The 19,869-nt window shown below is 28.8% G+C and overlaps 1 protein-coding gene across 4 annotated transcripts in view; it reads left to right on the top strand.

The window, feature by feature from the left end:
* The window catches only part of LOC145183394 (echinoderm microtubule-associated protein-like 6), a 46,562-nt gene that overhangs the window by 23,062 nt on the left and 3,631 nt on the right, over positions 1-19,869 (top strand). For 2 of the 4 annotated variants that reach the window (XM_090084522.1, XM_090084525.1), the window contains 20 exons: positions 1,403-1,589; positions 2,810-2,915; positions 3,052-3,145; positions 3,827-4,130; positions 4,331-4,528; positions 5,312-5,356; positions 5,460-5,751; positions 5,982-6,110; positions 6,194-6,459; positions 6,539-6,858; positions 8,180-8,255; positions 8,375-8,575; positions 8,698-8,896; positions 9,007-9,218; positions 9,473-9,630; positions 10,254-10,359; positions 10,478-10,546; positions 10,627-10,746; positions 10,889-11,061; positions 11,823-11,979. In XM_090084522.1, the coding sequence (XP_089940648.1) occupies positions 1,403-1,589; positions 2,810-2,915; positions 3,052-3,145; positions 3,827-4,130; positions 4,331-4,528; positions 5,312-5,356; positions 5,460-5,751; positions 5,982-6,110; positions 6,194-6,459; positions 6,539-6,858; positions 8,180-8,255; positions 8,375-8,575; positions 8,698-8,896; positions 9,007-9,218; positions 9,473-9,630; positions 10,254-10,359; positions 10,478-10,546; positions 10,627-10,746; positions 10,889-11,061; positions 11,823-11,979 (3,412 nt within the window). Of the gene's footprint in view, positions 1-1,402; positions 1,590-2,809; positions 2,916-3,051; positions 3,146-3,826; positions 4,133-4,330; positions 4,529-5,311; positions 5,357-5,459; positions 5,752-5,981; positions 6,111-6,193; positions 6,460-6,538; positions 6,859-8,179; positions 8,256-8,374; positions 8,576-8,697; positions 8,897-9,006; positions 9,219-9,472; positions 9,631-10,253; positions 10,360-10,477; positions 10,547-10,626; positions 10,747-10,888; positions 11,062-11,822; positions 11,980-19,869 lie in introns of those variants that run through there. The other 2 variants (XM_090084526.1, XM_090084527.1) reach the window with 2 other exon arrangements.

Here is a 19,869-nt window from a genome sequence, read left to right as displayed (position 1 = left end):
AACATTATTTTCAATATTTTGTTAATAGATTTTTTGAATATATTACTTAAATAGCTGTGAATTTAAAACAATTACTATAAACAGGTATTTCTAACATAATTATGTAAATTTTCATTAATTTTTATAGTAAAAAAATTTTTTTAGCCTAAATTATTGCAAAAGTACTTTTTTGGAAAATTTTACGTTTCTTCTTTAATATATAGTTGGTGCAGTCAAAAAAAATTAAATTTTAAATTCATTTTGTGATTTAAAAACCTTGAATGATAATGGTTCTTCTTTAAAATATTTAAATGTTGGGAATAAAATTTACCAGTGAGATTAACAAGATGTTAATTTTATTTCACTGCTAGTTTCTTTAATTATATTATAAATAAAGTAAAACTGAATGAATTACAGAAAATAAAAATGTAAAATGTGTAAATGTAGGATGTCACACCATCTTATATAAATCGAATAAATTTTTTTACTGAACTAGGTCATCAAATGAGAAAATAGAGAACACATGAACTAATACATTGCACCAATAATTTTGTCAATAATGAATACCCTAAGTAAAGTATTAACCAGTAATTGGGTTACCTCTAAAAAGATTAATCATAACCAAAACTGAGAATTGCAATCATTGTTAGAACATTTACAACTGGGTCACAAGGTTGCAGATTTTTTCTGAAGAATTAACTTCCAGTCATTAGTGATATATGCACTCCTATGTACAAAAAAAGCATGTTACTCTTATACTTTTAAATCAGTTTAACATTTTATTTAGTTTTTTCCCGATCCAAAATAAAAATTGACAACTTTCATCATTACAAATACATCATGGGCTTGTGCATCAATCATACTCCCCACAGGGCCTTTCAACACTCTGCTGAATTAACAATTCTTAACAATAGTTATGGCCTTAAAAATTAATTAAGGAGGTAAACAACAAAGATATATAGAATTATCTGCTGTTTTATTTTCATAAGTTAGAACAACTTACAGATGTGATTCACTGTCTTCTGAAAAGATCTGATGTAACAATTTTAGACTGAATTACCCAACTACATCCTCCAAACTTATTTAGAGATTGTGGCCCAAGTTAGCAAAAAATATCTCACCATTGTGGGATGCAATTGTGTGTTCATAGTACTAGATTTCTCAATCATAATTTTTTTCAGTCATAGTTCTATTTCCCAAATATTTGCTTTCTGGGTCCGCTGTGAAATACCTGGGATTTTGTTCTATACTATTTCTCATAAACATTTCATGTGGTATATCTAGATTTGTTAATTTCATTCTATGCAATTACTAACTGAACCTTTGTCTGAAATCCTTGCTTACCAGATATATTTACGTAATTTGCATTAGTGATAAATAATTTATTTTCATGTGATAATAATTTATAACTTTTCACTGCTAGATATCGTGGTTATGACTGTCGGAATAATTTGTTCTACACTCAATCAAATGAAATTGTGTACCATATTGCTGCTGTAGGAATTGTTCTCACCCTGACAACCAATAAGCAGCGTTTCTACCTTGGTCATAATGATGATATTATTTGTTTAACATTGCATCCCATCAAGGATTTTGTTGCTACGGGTCAGGTTAGAATTACACACTGCAACACAAAATTTGCTTATTTTAATTTTATTGTTGTTTTCTTATGTATATTTTGAGCCTGAGTCTGAAACTGACTTTTTAATCATCCAAAACTGAGCTTTAGCCAAACATCTAAATTTTCTGAAATAATCTTAGTTTTGCATTTTTTCATTATATGTTATCTTTATATATATAGAGTTAGAAGTTTGGTTTGATTTTTTGCAAATGTTGAGAGAAAAATAATCTAATCTAATATTTATTTGGATCAAATTTTTAAAAATACATACATTTATTAAAATTAGACAATAAAAAAAAGAAGCTTTGAAGATCGCACTTTTCTTTGATGATCAATTGTTGTTTCAAAGTTACTAGGATGCAGCATAATAGGAGACTATTATGCTGCATCCTAGTAACTTTGGTATCCTTTTTACATTATTGAAATGTTGTTCCTTTAATTATCTCAAAAAAATTAAGATGCAAATACAAAAAATATATTTTCAAAGACATGAATCAACCCATGTTCTTTTAGTTTTTAGTTAGTGTTTTGTAGTTCAGATATTTGTGGTTCTCTAAAAAGCCTTGTGTTAGCTCTCATAATGCAAACTATGCTTATTTTTCTTTTAAGACTCTGATTTCAACATCACCTTTACTTGTAGTTTGATTTGAGTTTTCTATTAAAAATCTCAGTAGTATGGATTCATGTCTGAGCACAACAGTAGCAATTTATCATTACAACATTTTACATCTTTGAAGAATTGCATCCTTTTTTTTTCTTTTTCATGATGATTAAGTTACTCATCATTTAAATTTTGCATTAAAAATTCTGTTTTCATTTTTTTTTAGAGCAAAGTTGAATGCTGATACAGTTTTTTGATAAGAAATATATGAATAAAAATTGTATTTTAATCTTCAGAAAAAGTTTATAATAGTTCAAGTCCAGTGCACTCTGATCTCCAAAGCTGTAAAGATCTTTTTTAGTGCTACAGTTTTGGAAGATTAGTAATGAGTGAAGTAGTTTTAGTTAAATTTTTTTACTATTTTCATCCTATTTTTTTTTTTTAAAATGCTGAAGTTGTAGAAAGATTTTTAATTTGTTTTAATCCATTTTTTAGTGATTTTATTGCTTAAAATGTTGTTTTTTTTTAATTTAAATAATATTTTAGAATTATAAAAGTGTTGAAAAATTTTTGGTTTGTTAATTACATATTGATTATCCGAAACTTAGATAGGAAGAGATCCTGCAATTCATATTTGGGATACCGAAACTCTGAATGTTTTATCCATTCTTAAAGGACAACATTCTCGTGGGGTTTGTGCTCTAGATTTCTCTGGTGAGTTCCTAAATAAAAATACTATGCCTAATTTTTATACCAGTCACCTTTGACCATTTATGGAATCAGTTTCTTGTTAAATTTTTTCAAACTTTGTTTTAAATCTCTTTTTTTTTAAAAATAAATGTGCTTATAGCTGATGGTAAGAAGCTAGCTAGTATTGGTTTAGACAGCGATCACAGTATTGTTATATGGGATTGGAGAAGAGGGGAGAAACTTTCAAATGCAAGGTATGTTAAGCTTGTTCTTGATTTATTATAACCACTGCTTAACATATAGACTAGAATAATATGATTATAGCTTGTTATTTCTTCTGTTTTGCTTGTAGTTGCTGTTAGCCTTTCACTTCAGGTATCATAGAGTGCAATCTCTCTCTTAAATCACTTTTGTAGCACTTTTATAATAGAGTACACCCATTCTTATAAATCGCTTTTACAACACAATTATCATAGAATGAAATCATAATTGTGTAATCATTTATCATAATGCAATTATTTCATAAATTACTTTTGTAGCACAGCTGTAATAGAGATCAACTTTTCTTATAAACTGCTCTTAAAAGTACAATTGTTATAGAATGTAAACTTTAACATAAATCACTTTTATAACGCAGTTATAAATAATTGAATGCATAATAAAAGAGTGCAACTTTTCTCATAAATCATGTTTGCACCACAGTGATAGTTTATACATGAAATCAAGTAGTTAATTTTTTTGAAAATTTTTTCATTATACAGAAGACTTTATCATCACTTTTAAATCTATATATCTAAATAATTTGTTATTGCACATTTTTACATCAGATGCATTCTTATTTAACATTGTGATATTACAACTTCATTCATATAAGGGAATACTATTTGTTATATATTAAATTTTTCGGGCATAACAAATCAAAATCTTTTAATCAGTGTTCATAAAGATAAGATTTTTGAAGTGCGTTGGGATTCGAACAATGTTGATAAACTTGTAACTGTTGGTATTCGTCATATAAAGTTTTGGACACAAGCTGGAGGTGGATTAACAAGTAAACGTGGAATATATGGAAAATTAGCTAAAGTAGACTCTCATCTATGTGTAACATGCCCTAAATCTCCAGGCGTCATTGTTTCAGGAAGTTTAAGTGGACTTGTTTACATTTGGAATGAAGAAGTTTTAAAGTCTACTGTGCAAGCACATCAAGGCCCAGTGTTTGCGATTCATGCTCTTGAAAAGGTGTTAGTAAAACTGTTGATGATATTTAAAATGTTTTCAAGTTTGTTTATCTTATAAAGAAGTGTTATAATTTTTATTTTACAAAAAAGTGGTTATGATTTTTGCTTTACAAAAAAGTGATTAGTGATTATAAATGTTATTTTATGAAGAAGTTATGAATTAGTTATTAAAAAATTATGATTATTAATTTTCTTTTTTAGGGTTTTGTATCAGGAGGAAAAGATGGATCAGTTTGTTTATGGGATGAGGGAATGACGAGATGCTTAAAGACCTATAAAGTGAATAAATCAAGTCTTGCATCTGGTCAGCCTAAAGATGTTTTAGTCTATGACAACCCAGCTATACGTGCTGTTACACTTGGACAAGGAAAAATTCTTGTTGGCACAAAAAATGGTGAAGTAAGTGTGAATTTATTTTTAAAATTTATCTGTTTAAAATGTTAACACAGGGTGCGGCAGCAATTTGAGGACTTTTGAGAACATTTTTCCAAATGACTTTTTAAGGCACTAAAAAATTATATTCATAGAATATTAATAGAAGAAAAGTTGAAGATAAATACTTTTCCCACCTTAAAATTAAATGTTTCCTTTTTTTTTTTTGATCACTGCCTCAAGCCTTGGACAGAAGGACTGGCAAGTGTTGATTATATAGTCCCTTGAGATTGATTTCCAAGCACTGGTAATTAATGACTTTAGTGACTTGACACTTGAGTGGGCCTTTTTGCAGCCCTTATTCTCAACTACACTCCACACACTATAGTCAAGGGGATTCCGGTCAGGGCTGGATGGTGACCAAAGGTGTTTGGGCCAGAAAATAGCCATATTGTACATTATCCTGTTGAAAGATATAACTGTTTTCTGGGAATGTCTTCACATGCAGGGAAACCCCCCCCCCCCCTGAATCAAATTTAAAACTTCAGTTCTTTTGGCGTCCATTGTAAAACTTTTAACTAAAATGTTTTTTCATAATTTTATTCAAATCTGAGTCGGTCATTGAACATTAACCTACAAAAAAAAGTAGCGGAAGTATTTTACTTACATTGCAAAACTTAGCCAAAATATAGTTCGCAAATCGCTGCCGCACCTTGTAATTTAAAATATTTATTAGATATGTAGGAATTAAACTTATCAAAGTAAATTATGTAGCGTTCTTATAGATTAACAAGTTATACTTTTTCTTAGATTCTTGAGATCGATAAAGGTGGCCCAATTACATCTTTAGTCCAGGTTTGATTTGTCTCTTTTACAGCTTTCAGATTTAAAGCTGTTTTTTTAAAAATATTTTATGTCATACAAAGGTTTATAAATTAATTTTCTTGGTGTAATTTAGGGTCATTGTGAGGGTGAGGTCTGGGGACTAGCCCAACACCCTAGTGAAAATGTTTGTGCAACAATGAGTGATGATAAATGTTTGCGCGTTTGGGATATTTTCAAGCATCAACTTTTTAAGGTGAAAATATTTGGAAAACCTGGGCGTTGTGTTGCTTACTCTCCTGATGGGCGCGCATTAGCTGTGGGTTTTAATGATGGAAGCTTTACAGTTATGAACAGCAACACTTTAGCAGACATTTGTAGCTTTCACCATAGAAAAGATGAAATTTCTGATATAAAATTTTCTCCAGGTTTTTTATCTTTCCTCTTTAATTGTATTATGAAAATTTGTTATTATGCAGCTATAAGAATATTGAGTTATGTAGTTTTTAAGGAACAATTTTTAAGAAAAACAACTTTTAGAGTTCAGGAAAACTTCTATACGAAGTTTTAATCACTTAACTCATCAGTGTTGGCAGATGTTGATTTCTTCTTTAGTTTTATTATATGATTTTTTTTTTTTTTTTATTGATGCAAAAAGAAGGGAAGTATTTGGCAGTTGCATCACATGACAGCTTTGTTGATATATATAACATTTTGTCAAGCAAGAGAGTTGGGATATGCAAAGGTTCTTCAAGCTATATCACTCATATTGACTGGGATACTCGAGGTAAGAGACTTAGAGAATGTAAATTAAAAGCATTTAAATGATAAAACAATGCTCATATCATTAAATTCTGTTTTTTGCATTAGGAAAATTGCTCCAAGTTAATACTGGGGAAAAGGAAGTAATTTACTTTGAAGCACCACGTGGTGCCAGACAAGCTATACCTTCTATACAATTAGACAAATTGAAATGGTTTTCATGGACTTGTGTTTTGGGTAGAGAATGCCAAGGAATATGGGCTCCACACTTTGATGTATCAGATATTAATGCAGCTCATTTATCCACAGATGGAACTTTGCTAGCTACTGGAGATGATTATGGGTTTTTAAAGTTGTATGAATTTCCCTGCACGGTAAAACTGATGTATGAAATGATTTTCAAACGCTAGTTTGTTTTGTTAAATGTTTTGTTAATTTTTTTTTATGATTCAGGGTAAAAATGCGAGGTCTAAAAAATATAATGGTCATTCAGCACATGTTTGTAATGTGCGTTGGTCTCATGATAATACTTTCCTTTTGACTGTGGGTGGAGCTGATAGCTCGTTAATGGTATGGACAACTTTAGATACCAAAGAAGCATGTACTCAGAATACTTTAGAATCTGATTCAGATTCAGAAGTAGAATCTGGATATGACAGTGATGTGGAGCGTGAAAAAAATATTGATTATTTGAGTAAAATATATACAAATCCATTACGAGAATCTTCTGGAAATAAGCTTCAATCTCAAGTTGTTTCAAATGAAGAGAAAAAGTAAATATACTTTGAGTTTAGAAATTCTTTGTTTATCTTTTTAATTACTATAGAAAAGTTGTTGTTTAAATTTCTTTTTTGCATTTTTTTTCTGCATTATTTTAGGGTGAAAATAAGTAGCTTAAGTTTTATTAAAAGATACCCCAGAAAAATTTGACGAGTTGCAATGCAAGACACAATATAAACAGCTTTAGTAAAATAGCTAATCTAAAGAAAATGACCTTTTAAAAAATTTGTTAAAGCTGTATTTTTTTTAGCTGTATATTACAACCAGAGTTTTGTCATAAAAATAATTGAAGTTTTGTTGATCATATATTATCAATCTCTAAGTAAAAAAAAGAAATGGAAATGCTGTTTTTTAACTAATGAAATATTAACTGTATCTTTTTTTTTTTTTTTAAATAATGCATTTTTACCTTAACATGTCATGTGATTGACAGACCCCAACAGAAAGTGAAACTTGGAAGAAGGAACTTTTGACCAATTTTGATTCAGAAGAAAGCTGTATACAGTATTCTTGAAGTAATATTTAAAAGAGTTAAACTCTGAATATTGATTGCTGCTTTTGTATTAAGCTTTTTTTAATTTTAAATTGGTAATGTAACTTTGTGTTTATGAAATTTTTCTTAAAATGTTTTGCTTCCTTTTTTAGATGACTACTTTCTTTGTATTGTGAGAACCAATAATTTAATGATCTAAAAGTTTTCAAAGGCTCTTATTAAATGATTTCATAATTGTCCACCATGAATGTGATAAAAACAGTTTGAAGATTGACTAATTTTATTTGATATCAGTATGCTTTCTATCAATATTTAAATTGGTCAAAAAGAAGAATAATCAAAAGCTTAAGTTAAAAAGAATGCTATTAAATTAACTGCCACAGCTGGCAGTCTTAGGACAGATTTTGAACCCAACTAACACTAGGTTTCCTTATCAGAATATTTCAACATTTATCAATTGTTCCTGTAACAATTTACTTTAAAAATTATATCTAAATAAAGGAATAATACTGTTTGAGTGATTCCCTGTATTCAATGAGGATACTTGATCTGCTTTTAGTTGTCTTTTCCTTGTTTGACTTTAATCATCGATATCCTTCAGTTAATTTATGCATTTTAGAAATGATCTTTTTAAAATCCCTTTTTTCTCAAAAAAGTTACTTAAATGTTTTCTTATAATAGTGTAAGCAATACTCTAAAACTAACCATCATTCTAAAGTATCTTTCAAAATATAAATCCCAAATTTTTTCATATATTATAACCAGATTGATTTGTTTGTTTTGTTATAAGAACATTTGTTGTTTTATTTCATTTATGTAAGAAAAGTGAATCGTGGTGAACCAGAGAAAGTGATAGTGCAAACCAAGGATGCAAATAAAAGTGCCATTCAGATTAATGTATATTTTAACTGTTTTTCATGTATAACTATTCTAAAAATATGACTTTTGATATTCTTTTTATTTACATCCATGTTAATGTGAATATTTTTCTACTTTTTTTATTTACCTTTTTGAAGGATCTTACACTTGATTTTGTTTATGGCTATCGTGGTTTTGACTCACGGAACAATCTGCATTATTTGACAGATGGAAGCATTGTTTATCCAGCAGCTGGAACCTGCATTATCTATAATTTGAATGAAAAAAAGCAAAGCTTCTACATCGAGCACAATGATGATGTAATTTGCTTGACAGTAAATCGAAATCCAAAATATAAGGTAAAGTTAGGGTTAAAGTAGTAACAAGGATGAAGTTTTAGTAGAAGCTTATAACAGTTAAAATAGCTCTTTGTTAAAAAAATGCTTCTTATATTTATTTTAAAAGTCTTTTGTCTCAATAGGATGTAATTGCATCAGGTCAAATTGGTGTGAATCCCTCAGTGCATATTTGGGAGGCAAACACACTAAAAACCCTTTCTATCTTACAAGGTTATCATACAAAAGGTATATGCGGAGTAAATTTTAGTTCTAGTGGGCGATACCTCCTAACTATTGGTCTTGATAATGAACACTCTATTGCTATATGGAAGTGGATTGATGGTATGATTTTTCTAATGATTTTTCTAATGATTTTTCTAATGATTTTCTTAGATTTTTTTTTGTTCTTTTATATAGAAGCTTTTTGATAAAATTTTGATGCACTTTGTAAGGTACAAAGGTAGCTTGTGGTCCTGGGTCTAATAAGCGTATATTTGTTGGAGAATTTCGTCCTGACTCTGATACAGCATTTGTTACATGTGGTATTAAGCATGTAACATGGTGGAATGTGACAGGAGGTTCTCTAGTAGCAAAAAAAGGAAACATATCAGTATATGGTGGCGAAGCTAGTAATCAAACAATGCTGTCAGTTGCATATGGACCTGTAAGTTTAAACTTAAGATTTTAAAAAATTTATTTAAGAAAAAATATGTTTTCTTTATTAAACTATAGAACAAATTAACTTTTTTTAAACTCTTTTTGTATGCTTATATTACTTTGTTTCTTAACAGCCAACTTATAACTTTCATACTATCATTCATACTTTTAGCTCTGAACATTAAAGAAGTTTTTTAAACAGTTTATTAAAAATATTTTAGTTTATTAAAAATATTTTATGTTATTTTTACTTGTGTATAGAATGATACAACATTCACAGGAGCCATGAGTGGAGATGTTTACATCTGGTCAGTAAACTTATTAGCACGGATTGTAAAGAATGTCCATTCTGGTCCTGTTTTCTGCATGTTTACAACGGTAACAGATGGTTTGATTGTCACAGGTGGAAAGGATAAGGTGTAAGTACTTATGCTGCTTATTTATAAATTGACATGATATTATCACCTATTTAACTTTTTTGATTTTATATGAATTAAATATCACTAAGTTTATAGCTTTAAAAAAAAAAGAAACAATAATAATATTTTACACTTAAGTCAAAAAAACCTTCTCTTTCAGATATTACTTTTTGTAAGCAAATGATTATGTTGCTAATACAAAATTTTAAGTTTTTAACTATAAAAAGATGACGTATTTAAAATAATCTCTTTAAAAAAAAGTTGATGTTCTGTTCAAAAAAAAAAAAACATCCTTAAAAAAATGTTCTTCATACTAATGAGTAATTCCAGATCAGCTCATACTAATGAGTAATTCCAGATCAACTCAGCAATCTTTTAAAAGCTTTTTAATTTTGTTGAAATTTGGTCCAGTTGAATAACTCAATCGAGAAATTATCCTGGAGAAATTTTGACACCCAATTTTGAATATTTGAATATCTTGAGAACAACTTTGAATTTGATGTCCACATTACCAATTTTCAACAAAGTAAAAGAAATATGGATAATCAGCTCATTGAGTTGACATGGAATTACTCTAATTGCTAAAAGTATGACTTTTCATCATCTGCATATTTTTCATTAAGTGACCAGAATAGTTCTGCTGTAAAACTATGGGATCAAGAAATGAAACGCTGTAAACCATTTAAACTTAATCAAATTGTTCGCTCAGTCTTCCGGGGAACTAAAAAAGTAAGTCTGTCTTTTTTTTATCACTTAAAACAAAGTTTTTTTTATGCTTTTATGAAAGGATCAACATGTTAAGTTGTATTTTTAGGCTCATTCGTTTTTTACTTTCTTGCTTTGTTAGGGTACTATACTTGTTGGAACCCAAGATAATAACATTTTTGAAATAAATGAAAAAACAGGGATTATTGAGGTTTATTTTTAATCATTTTTACTCTTTTTCTAATTTGCAAAAAAAATTGAACTGTTGCTTAAAAAATATTTTTTCTTTAGACATTGATGGATGGTCATGGAGATGGAGAACTTTGGGGTCTTTCTTGCCATCCTTCAAAAGACATTTTTGTTACTTCAAGTGATGATAAAACAGTTCGAACTTGGGATTTAAAATCTAAGGTGAAAAACCTGCTTTGCTTTTTTTGTTTTATTTATAAACTATGGTTTTTTTAACTTGGTTTTATTTTATCAACTTTGCATGTTTTGGTTAAAATGCATTTCTTGTTGCATATTATTATAATTTTTTGCTTTTTTTATTTAGTCTTTGTTAAAAAAAGTTGAAATCAACATAGCAGCACGGTGCTGTTGCTTCTCGCCTGATGGAGAATTTGTAGCAATTGGAACAATAAATGGAGAATTTTATATTTTAGACACAAATTCTCTGCAAATTCTAACTAAAAAGCGAGACAGAAACAAGTCCATTACACAAATAAGGTGAAAATAATGTTTTTTAAAAACTCAATAGTTTTTACTTATTTTTAGTCTTCTACTTGTGTTTTTCAAGTACATAGAAATGAACACTAAATTGAATTTAAAATTTTTAATATTTAGAGAATTTTTAACCTTAAGGCTCAGTCTTGATAAATTTAAGGTTATCAGTTCAAATTTTCATGAAGGTGCTGATTAAATGTGGGAGTATTAGAAAACTTTTTGTAAAAGCTACAAATTTTCGATAAGGTGATTTGCACTTAGAGACTAATATTTCATTAAACACAATGTGTTTTGTTATAAATTGATAAAGTGCTAATGGACAACTAGAATGAGTTTTAAGCATGCAAAACAATACCTAGGTTAGCAAAATGACAAGTTTTTTGAATGTTTTATTAAATTAATTAAAGCATTTTGTCAATAGTTAGTATATAGAAGTTTGTATGAAAAAATTTTGAGAAAAATTTTAAAGGTTTTTCAGATTTTTGCATTTGAACTGAAGTTAAATTTCCTTGTTTCAAACATTCTAGTGTAATCCTCTCTATATTTTTACGCTAACCAATAAATTTAATAGAGGTTTAGTAGAGCTTTGGTGAAAACCAATTTTCAACTTCTATCTAGTCCTATCCTACATATCCCATATAAGAATAGAAAATGGTGAAAACAACCCCTGATTTACAAAGTCACATCAAGTTCAGAAAAGGGCTTTGTATTATAATAATTATATGATCTTTGTGTTATAGCATCATAATTATAATTTTTTACAGGTTTTCCCAAGATGGCCTAATGTTAGCAGTTGGTAGCGAGGAGAATTCTTTAGACTTCTATTCAATAAAACCAACTTTGTTGCGTACTGGCTATTGTAAGAATTTGTCAAGTGCTATAGTTCAACTCGACCTATCGGTAGACAGCAAATATGCACAAGTGATTTTTTTTTTTTTTTTTATTCTTTTTATCTTTTTTTTTTTTTTTTTTTGCTATTTCATTTGCTATCTCTCTTTTCTTTCTTTTTAAATAGTCTTTCAAAAGTATTTTGCATTATTTTCTTTTTAATGTTATTATCTATTGTTAACATTAAATTGTTTTTGAAACTTTTGACACTAATGGCTATAGTTAGTGTTAAAAGTATTAAAATCTAAATTGACAAGTAATTTGAAGTAGAAACTCAAGTAGCAAATCGCTTTCTAAAATAAGTCTGCAAACATAGTCATGTTTTCAATACATTGTCTTTTGTAATGGTGTTTAAAGTCTAGTTTCCTAGTGAAATCACTTGTCTTGTTCTTCTGCATAATCCCCTATTTTTTTTCTTAAGTTTGCCAAGGTTAGCATCAAGGGTATGGACTTTAAGAGGCATTCTGCATTCAATGTGAGCATAGTTCTTTATGAGAGTCTGAATCAGACCTAGTAGCTTTCACCTTTGCAACTTCTCAGAAAATCATAAACCACTGCAACAAAACTGTCTTAAGCCGCTTTCTCTGTTCTCTTCAGCTTCTTAGCAATTTCATCACGTTCTATCATCTTTATTTGTTATTCCAATGAAGATACCAACCTTAACTTTTGCCTCAAAAAGTTTTGGAAAGAGATTTTGAAATATTTTAAAGATTTCTTGTATAGAGCTGTGACAAATTGTTCCATGAGGTCAAACTTAGTATGCATTCGTGACATCAACATCTTCCAAAGTTCTATTAATTAGTTAACAGTTCCCATTTCCCTACCAAGAATTCAGTCTGCTGCCAGTTATTTTGGTAGTAATGTGCTTACTCAGACAAAGGAAATAGGAAAACTTTGTTAACCCATCTTGGAGGCTCATAAGGACTGACACCATTTTTAGTCTCCAATTTAGTTTCTTCTATTTATATCTTCTTCAAGGCACTCAAGAACATTTTGACACTGCCGTAGTCCTCTTTTAGATGTCAGTCCCTTTGTAATTATTTAATCAAATAGTAAGAATGGGAAACTCAGTGAAGTGTGGTACTGGAATGAGGAATGAAAGAATGTCTGGAGGTATAATAATGCTTGGAAGTGTCTATCATGAGAAGTAATTGCTTAAGTGGTCAGTCAGTTCCTGTAATATTTTTAGGAAATCTCATGGCCCTCTTATCCTTTTTACCAGTTTTGTAAGCATTGAAAAAGAAATTTAGGTACATCACAATTTAGGTAATAAAATATACAGTGTAATCTATAATTGAATAAATCTTAAATCTTAAAGAATTCGCAGGGAATCCTAATATAATTCTTTAGAGGAAATATTAGACGCATCTCTAGTATTTCTCCTCTATTTTACAAATACAGTTTTATTTTTAAAATTCAGTTCTCTGAAAACTTAAGTACCTTAAAAATGGGGCTACTTCCTGGCTATTTCTAATACTTTGGCTATTTCCTGAAACAATGACTCTTATGCACAAAAATGATTACCACTATCAATCACATTAATTTTGCACCTATGATAATATGTATTAAGCTTAAGTGTCAACATGCTTGTAATGGGATTTAGATCCAGTATTACATCAGCTTAACGAAACTAAACCATAATAAAAGGACCTTGATTTATAAAAATAGGAAGAAAAAAATTATAAAATATTAATTTTTATATCGTTTAATAAGCTCCTATACTCATCCAGTTATCAAATTATTTTTTGAAATTAATAACTTATATATTGTAGCGAGTTCTGGAAATAAATATATTCCCTTTTTTGAAATTTGTTTTGGAGCTGCAATTTGTTCTATGATCTCTGCTTGTTTGTATTAGCCATTTCCTTTTTCAATGAACAAATTGTAATACTCAAGTGCAACGCCGCAAATAATAACATGTTTGCCTTGAACTTTTTGAGTCTTGAGAGGAGCAATAAGAAAAACCGGTCTTCAAAGCAAGTAGAGTCAAAACAACCGCTTTTATATCAGTTGTGATGTATTTTTTATGGCCCATGTTTTATCCATATATGCTGTGATGCTTTTTAAACTGCATATGGTGATAACAATTCTCTTACAGAGACTGAGGCTTTTGTAAAATTTACAACACGTTCAGGGTACATACACTCTTTGTTTTCATTTCATTTTCTTGTTTCTATCATCAAGATTGGTTTCGTCGTAATTCCAGTTTTTCTCAGATGGTTTATTATTGAGCTCCTTTCTAAATCAATAACGAATAAAAATGAGATCTTTTCTATTTCAGAAAAGATCTCATGCAATCATTACTTGGAAAATTATTCTTAAACTGCGGTGTTTATCATGACGCATGACGATCATGACGATCATGACGCTCCTTTTGTCAAAATATACAATGCATCTTAAGTAAAAAGCATCCACAGGAAAGCTAAATTCAAATGATTTTACAACATATGACTTAAATATATTTTCTTCTATAGCTGTAAATATTGGCTGACCACTATATTTACAAGACGGTACATTGTCGATAGTTCGTACGCTTGGTATAGTGCATTGGATTGCAGTTTTTCTGTTTCTAACAAATAAATTACAAACTTCTATGTTATCCTTTTTAGATGAATAGAATTTTATGAAATTATAATAGATCTTCTTAATGCGTTTAAAGCAGCAGAAATTTTTGGTTACAAATTTATTTCCACATATTGCGTTTGAAATATTTCCGCTCGTTACTTTTGAAAGATAAGTTCAACAAAATTATAGAGAAGGTATTTAATTTTGGTATCGCAAATGTTTTTATGAATTTTTATAAATTTGCATGTCGAAATACTTAATCAAGTTATTCATTATTATTCGTTATTATTCGTTTTTAGCCAGAATACAAAATTTTGATGCTTACGTGATATAGCCCATTGCCACCCATGTAAAGATTGCATGTCTTAAATCGTTAAACAATTGAAAAGTAATGTTTAGTCTTAAACATATTTTTAGTCTTAAATATAAAAGATCAACAGCCATTTACAGTATTACTTCTTAAAAACTACCTGCAGTTTTCGCCTATGGCCTGCGTGACGGCCTGTTGTTAAGTAAGGTCATGACTCACACCTAAAACTCTAGATTAATATTTACATTTTTATGTTGATTTATCGATAAACTTTCACAGTTTTATGTAAAAGGTTCCAAGATTTAAAATCACAGGAGTGAACTAAATAAGACTAAGGTACATATATTTATCATATATTTAAACAGTTATCTGTTTAAATATATGTACCTTAGTCTTCTTATGTGTTTTACATTTAATCAGTTATCTGTTTAACTATATGTACCTTAGTCTTCTTATGTTGTACATTTAAACAGATTAAACTTAAATCCTTTTCTCTTTCTTTTTTTTTTTTTTTTTTAAAGAGTAAACTTTTATACTCTATAGTAAATTTTTAAAGGCTTGTCGGATTTAATGTGATTACCGTTCTCCTATTTAATGTCATATTGTTTTGATGTACATTGTGCTCATATGATCCTGAATTAAAATTCTTTCATTATTTTCTAAATGCGCGTGAATTTGTTACGATTGCGCAACAAATTCAAACATGCTTTATTTTGCAAAAAAAAAAAAAATTCTCATAAACTGTTGCATTTTATAAATTGTAGTAAATTGTGACATACGATAAAATTGGCATTGAAAGTTTTTGGGTGATTATTTTTAACGCGGTTTATTTTTTATTATTTTGTATCTGAGACAAGTAGCTTTAAGCAAGTATCACATGGTATTTATTGCTTGGTACACGTCGTGGTGAAAGATGTCATGTTATCTTTGAAAACGAATATCAAAGTGTTTCCCAAATAAAAAAAAATTGAAGAATTTTGTTGTAATGATGAAGATGGTCGGTGTTGTCGTTATTAAAACTTTTTAAAAAATTTTAAGAAAAAAGCACTCATTGAAGAGTTTAAAAACAAATTAAATCAGCATAAACAAGGATGTTTTCCAAAAATTAGGGGTGGGGGAGTTTATATTAGGGGGGGGGGGTGGAGTGTTTATACAATCAGTTGTTTAAGTTTTGCGGCGAGGGTTCAAAAAGAATTTATCAGAACCATATTTAATGAGCCTTAACTGATATGTTAAATGGATCTTAGTCTGTTATAGGAAAAAATTTTTTGAATTCCGTCACGTTGTCCCTCGTAGATCGATAAGATAAGTTTTCACGGAGTAAAATTAAAATTACAATTGATTGACAAGGTCAAGGGGATGGTGGGAAAAACAGGGAGGAAACGTCTTAAAACAATTTACGGTTAAAATAAGTATAAGATCAAACGAGCATAACTTATTGATAGAGTGCGCATCACGATGAAATTATTTATTACGCTTTTGGCATTCGGTTTAAAGTTTAAAAAACGTGCAACCCGACAGAACACTAAAAAAAACTTCTTAATACTTGTACACAATCACAGTGTTAAGAATTTTATATTTTATAAGTTCGTGTATAGAATACGGTCTCTGAATAAAAACATTTTGGCTACCTCTCTATTAATACACAAATAAACGTTTGTTTTTTTTTTTCAAAATACTTCCGTCCATTTTTTAGCGTAGAGAAAAATTTTCCGCTATATGATTTTTTATTATTACGATAACACGTTCTAGCAACCTGCACGTTTTATTTTTATGTCAAAAAAATTGAAACAGTTTTTTGCTGAAGTTTTTTTTTTTTAAATACTTTTTATATAAAATTTGAAAATTGTTTAGAATTTTTCGGTGAAAGTCAATTTTAAGAAACATAAAATGTGAACCTCGTTTCTATCTAAAAGTAAAAAAAATGCTGGGAATGAGAGGCAATTATAAAAAAATGTCTAAATTTAACTGAATTTATATGATTAGATGACGTTTAAGAATAATTTTTCTGAGATAATTTACATTGCTTGAATAACCTTGAAAGCTGTAACAGTCCATCATGAAGTCAATATCTTCAGTCATGTTTGAATATTTTTGATAACATCTTTTTAACGAAATTTCTAAACGAATGATAGAAATAATTTTTATTATATTTCGTCGCGTTTAAAAATGTGAAGCGTGGCGCGGTATTAACTGAACTTTTCAGACGATTTTGGGCGTTTGCGGTTGAAGAAAAAAAAAGTGACCGAGCGCGTTTATTTACGCTTGTCTGGTCTTTTCTTTGAGGAGTATGAACCTAAACAAATATGAGAAATTGAATGTTAAAAAAAAAAAAAAAAAGACTAATTTAAGCACGTTTCAAATAAATGATTTAATTGAAATTTTAAAAAAAATCTTTACAGATTTTATAAATATCTGATCAGGTTTTTTTCTTTTGACGTAACATCAACGCTATTTCTTGATAACGCTGTTTTTAATTAGTTCACTCCTGCGGTTTTGCTTTGACTTTTTTTTATCTAAAAATTATATTTAAAAAAAAGTGGAACGATCTTTTCTGCTTCACGTCACGAAGTATATATTTGCTGCTAAGAGTTTTAGGTCGCAAAGGTTACGATTTGTACTCCTAAGATTTATTTTGAAATTAATTGGTACTAACGCGTATTTTATGCTAATGTAATATTGCATAATAATATAATAATATTAAAAATCCCTTAATGAATATAAATCTTCGACGTGCTTTAAATGTTGTTGCTTTTTTTTTTTTTTTTTTTTTTTTTTCATCTTGATAAATTTCCCAAAATTAAATTTATCTATTAAATTTAATTCTATACTGTAAACCGGCAAATTTGCTATTAGTTAAAGATATTCCGACAATTTTGCATAATAATGAAACCCTTTCGCGTTGCTTTAAGACAAAATGACCTTAAGTTCTTATCAAATGTATTTTAATTGATAGTTAAATCGGCTTTTGTAAAGTAAGTGCATGTCCTCTTCTTTTCTTTAGTTGTAACTTATTTTCCTTCATTTTTAGTTATTAATTTCACGCCTGTTCAAATTGTATAATTGTATAAGTTCAAATTGTAAATTCATACAAACAATTTTTAGGTTGTTTTTCATTTTCCAAAACTTTAGTTACTTGCGCTCTTTTAGCAAAATCGATTTAACTACGTAAATAACGTTAAAAGAATTTAACTCCTTATTTAGACATAAGAATTATATTCCTAAGAATTATTTGACGTAAAGCTATGTGGCACTTGTTGCAGGTATTTAACACTTGTAGCAGGTTTTTTAGCAAATTCAAAATAAAAAAGTGTGAGGCAAATCTAATTAACTCAATTTCCTTAAGTGGGGAGGGGGAGAATTTTGTGTTGAAGCAATAAAAAAACACAAATTGATCCTTTTTGAATTTATTTTCGATTTTTTAAATGATTTTTACTCTAACAAGTTTTTTTTTTTAAGTTTAATTTTTTTGTGTATCTTTTAAAAATACATAAACAAAAAACTTCTTAATTACAAAATTATAAATAGGATTTCTAAAACGAGATCCTTTGAGTAACACTCGATATGGCAACCTCAAAAGTCAAAAGAAAAAAAAAAGGTTTTTTTTAGATTTTTCAAAAAAAAAAAAAAAAATTTTTAATTCGACTGATTAAAAAATTTATGATTAAGCTTTAGACGGAATAATATAAAAAATCAAATTTGGAACATAAAGTGTACATAAAACGTACCTTAATTTCTAATAAAATCGTGTTAACTAAACAAAAATGAACATAACACTTTCACTAATATGTACACATCACCTAAGTATAATCTAGGTACTAATATCAATATTTTATTCGAACATCTCTTTGATGATTCTGGCATCAAATTGATTTTTTGTTGATTTTTATTTAAAATTAAAATATAAATAAAAGTAAATATTACTAGCAAACTTTTGATAAAACTAGAAAACATGCAACTTGACAGAAAAACAAAACAAAAAAAGAAAAAAAAAAAAACAACAACAACGGGATAAACAAAAGAAACGATGCTCGGCACCGGTTTTAAAAAAATACTCTAGAAAATCGTAACCGTTTAGAGTCAGCAAGAACGCCATGTCACTTCAAATTCTTGATCGTTTAGTGGGATGAACCTCTTTTCTTCGTATTCCAAATGAAATTTTACAACTTGACTTCCATTTTGTTCTTTGAGCATCAATCGCTGTCTTGGGGCAAGTATTTTAAACAAAAATCGTTCGCTTTTTTCTACCCCAGGATAATAGAGATTTGTCGAGTTATAAACCTTGTTGTCCCACGTATAAACAATCCTGAACTTGCTCACTTTTAGGTCGTTTTGGCGAACTATTACAGTTCCAAGGACTGCGTTTCTGTTGGTGACTGTTGACTCCAAGTAACATTCTTCGTTATTAGTTTTGACGTGCGAAAAGTTTGTGACTTTAGAGAGTGTTTGTGAAGCATCTTTATTTGGTGTAAAATGTTTTTTTTCTAATATCAAACCGCAATCGTCTGCAAATTTCACTTTTTTTCGGTTCCTTGCTATATATCTTTTAACATCGGCGATATCTTTTTCAAACTCTTTAATGATGGTTTGCTTCATTTTTTCTCTGTAGGATTCGCACATTTCAACTTTTGAGTGACTTTAATAAGAAAGAGTGGTTGAGTTTACATTTTTATATAGCTAAGCTAAATTTCTTTTTTTTTTTTTTTTAATCTCTGTATAGTTCTATTGTTCACTTCGTAATATATTCGTTTATGCTAATTCAGGCGTATAATTATGCATTGTAAATTATAAATAGACCATATGTTTTTAAAAGATACTTTGCAATCGATTGCAATCGGAACTTTCAAAAAGGAAACCAGGGGATTCACCGAGAGACAATAAACAATTTTTAAACTATAGATTAATATGATTGCGGGGGTAATGTGAATTGTTATATAAATCTATTTAATAAAAAAAAGTTACTGAGTATGTTAAACAGTACAAAGTATATTATTTTATGGTAAAAATTAAGAAAATCATTTGGATTGGTAGTTAAAAATTATTTGGAT

The sequence above is a fragment of the Hydra viridissima genome, unplaced genomic scaffold, assembly GCF_058129835.1.
Source record: "Hydra viridissima isolate aposymbiotic clone 2 unplaced genomic scaffold, HvirCarnegie_v1 scaffold_4, whole genome shotgun sequence".
NCBI lineage: Eukaryota > Metazoa > Cnidaria > Hydrozoa > Anthoathecata > Hydridae > Hydra > Hydra viridissima.
Note: the sequence above shows the minus strand (reverse complement) of the source record. Positions and strands in the feature narration are given on the sequence as shown.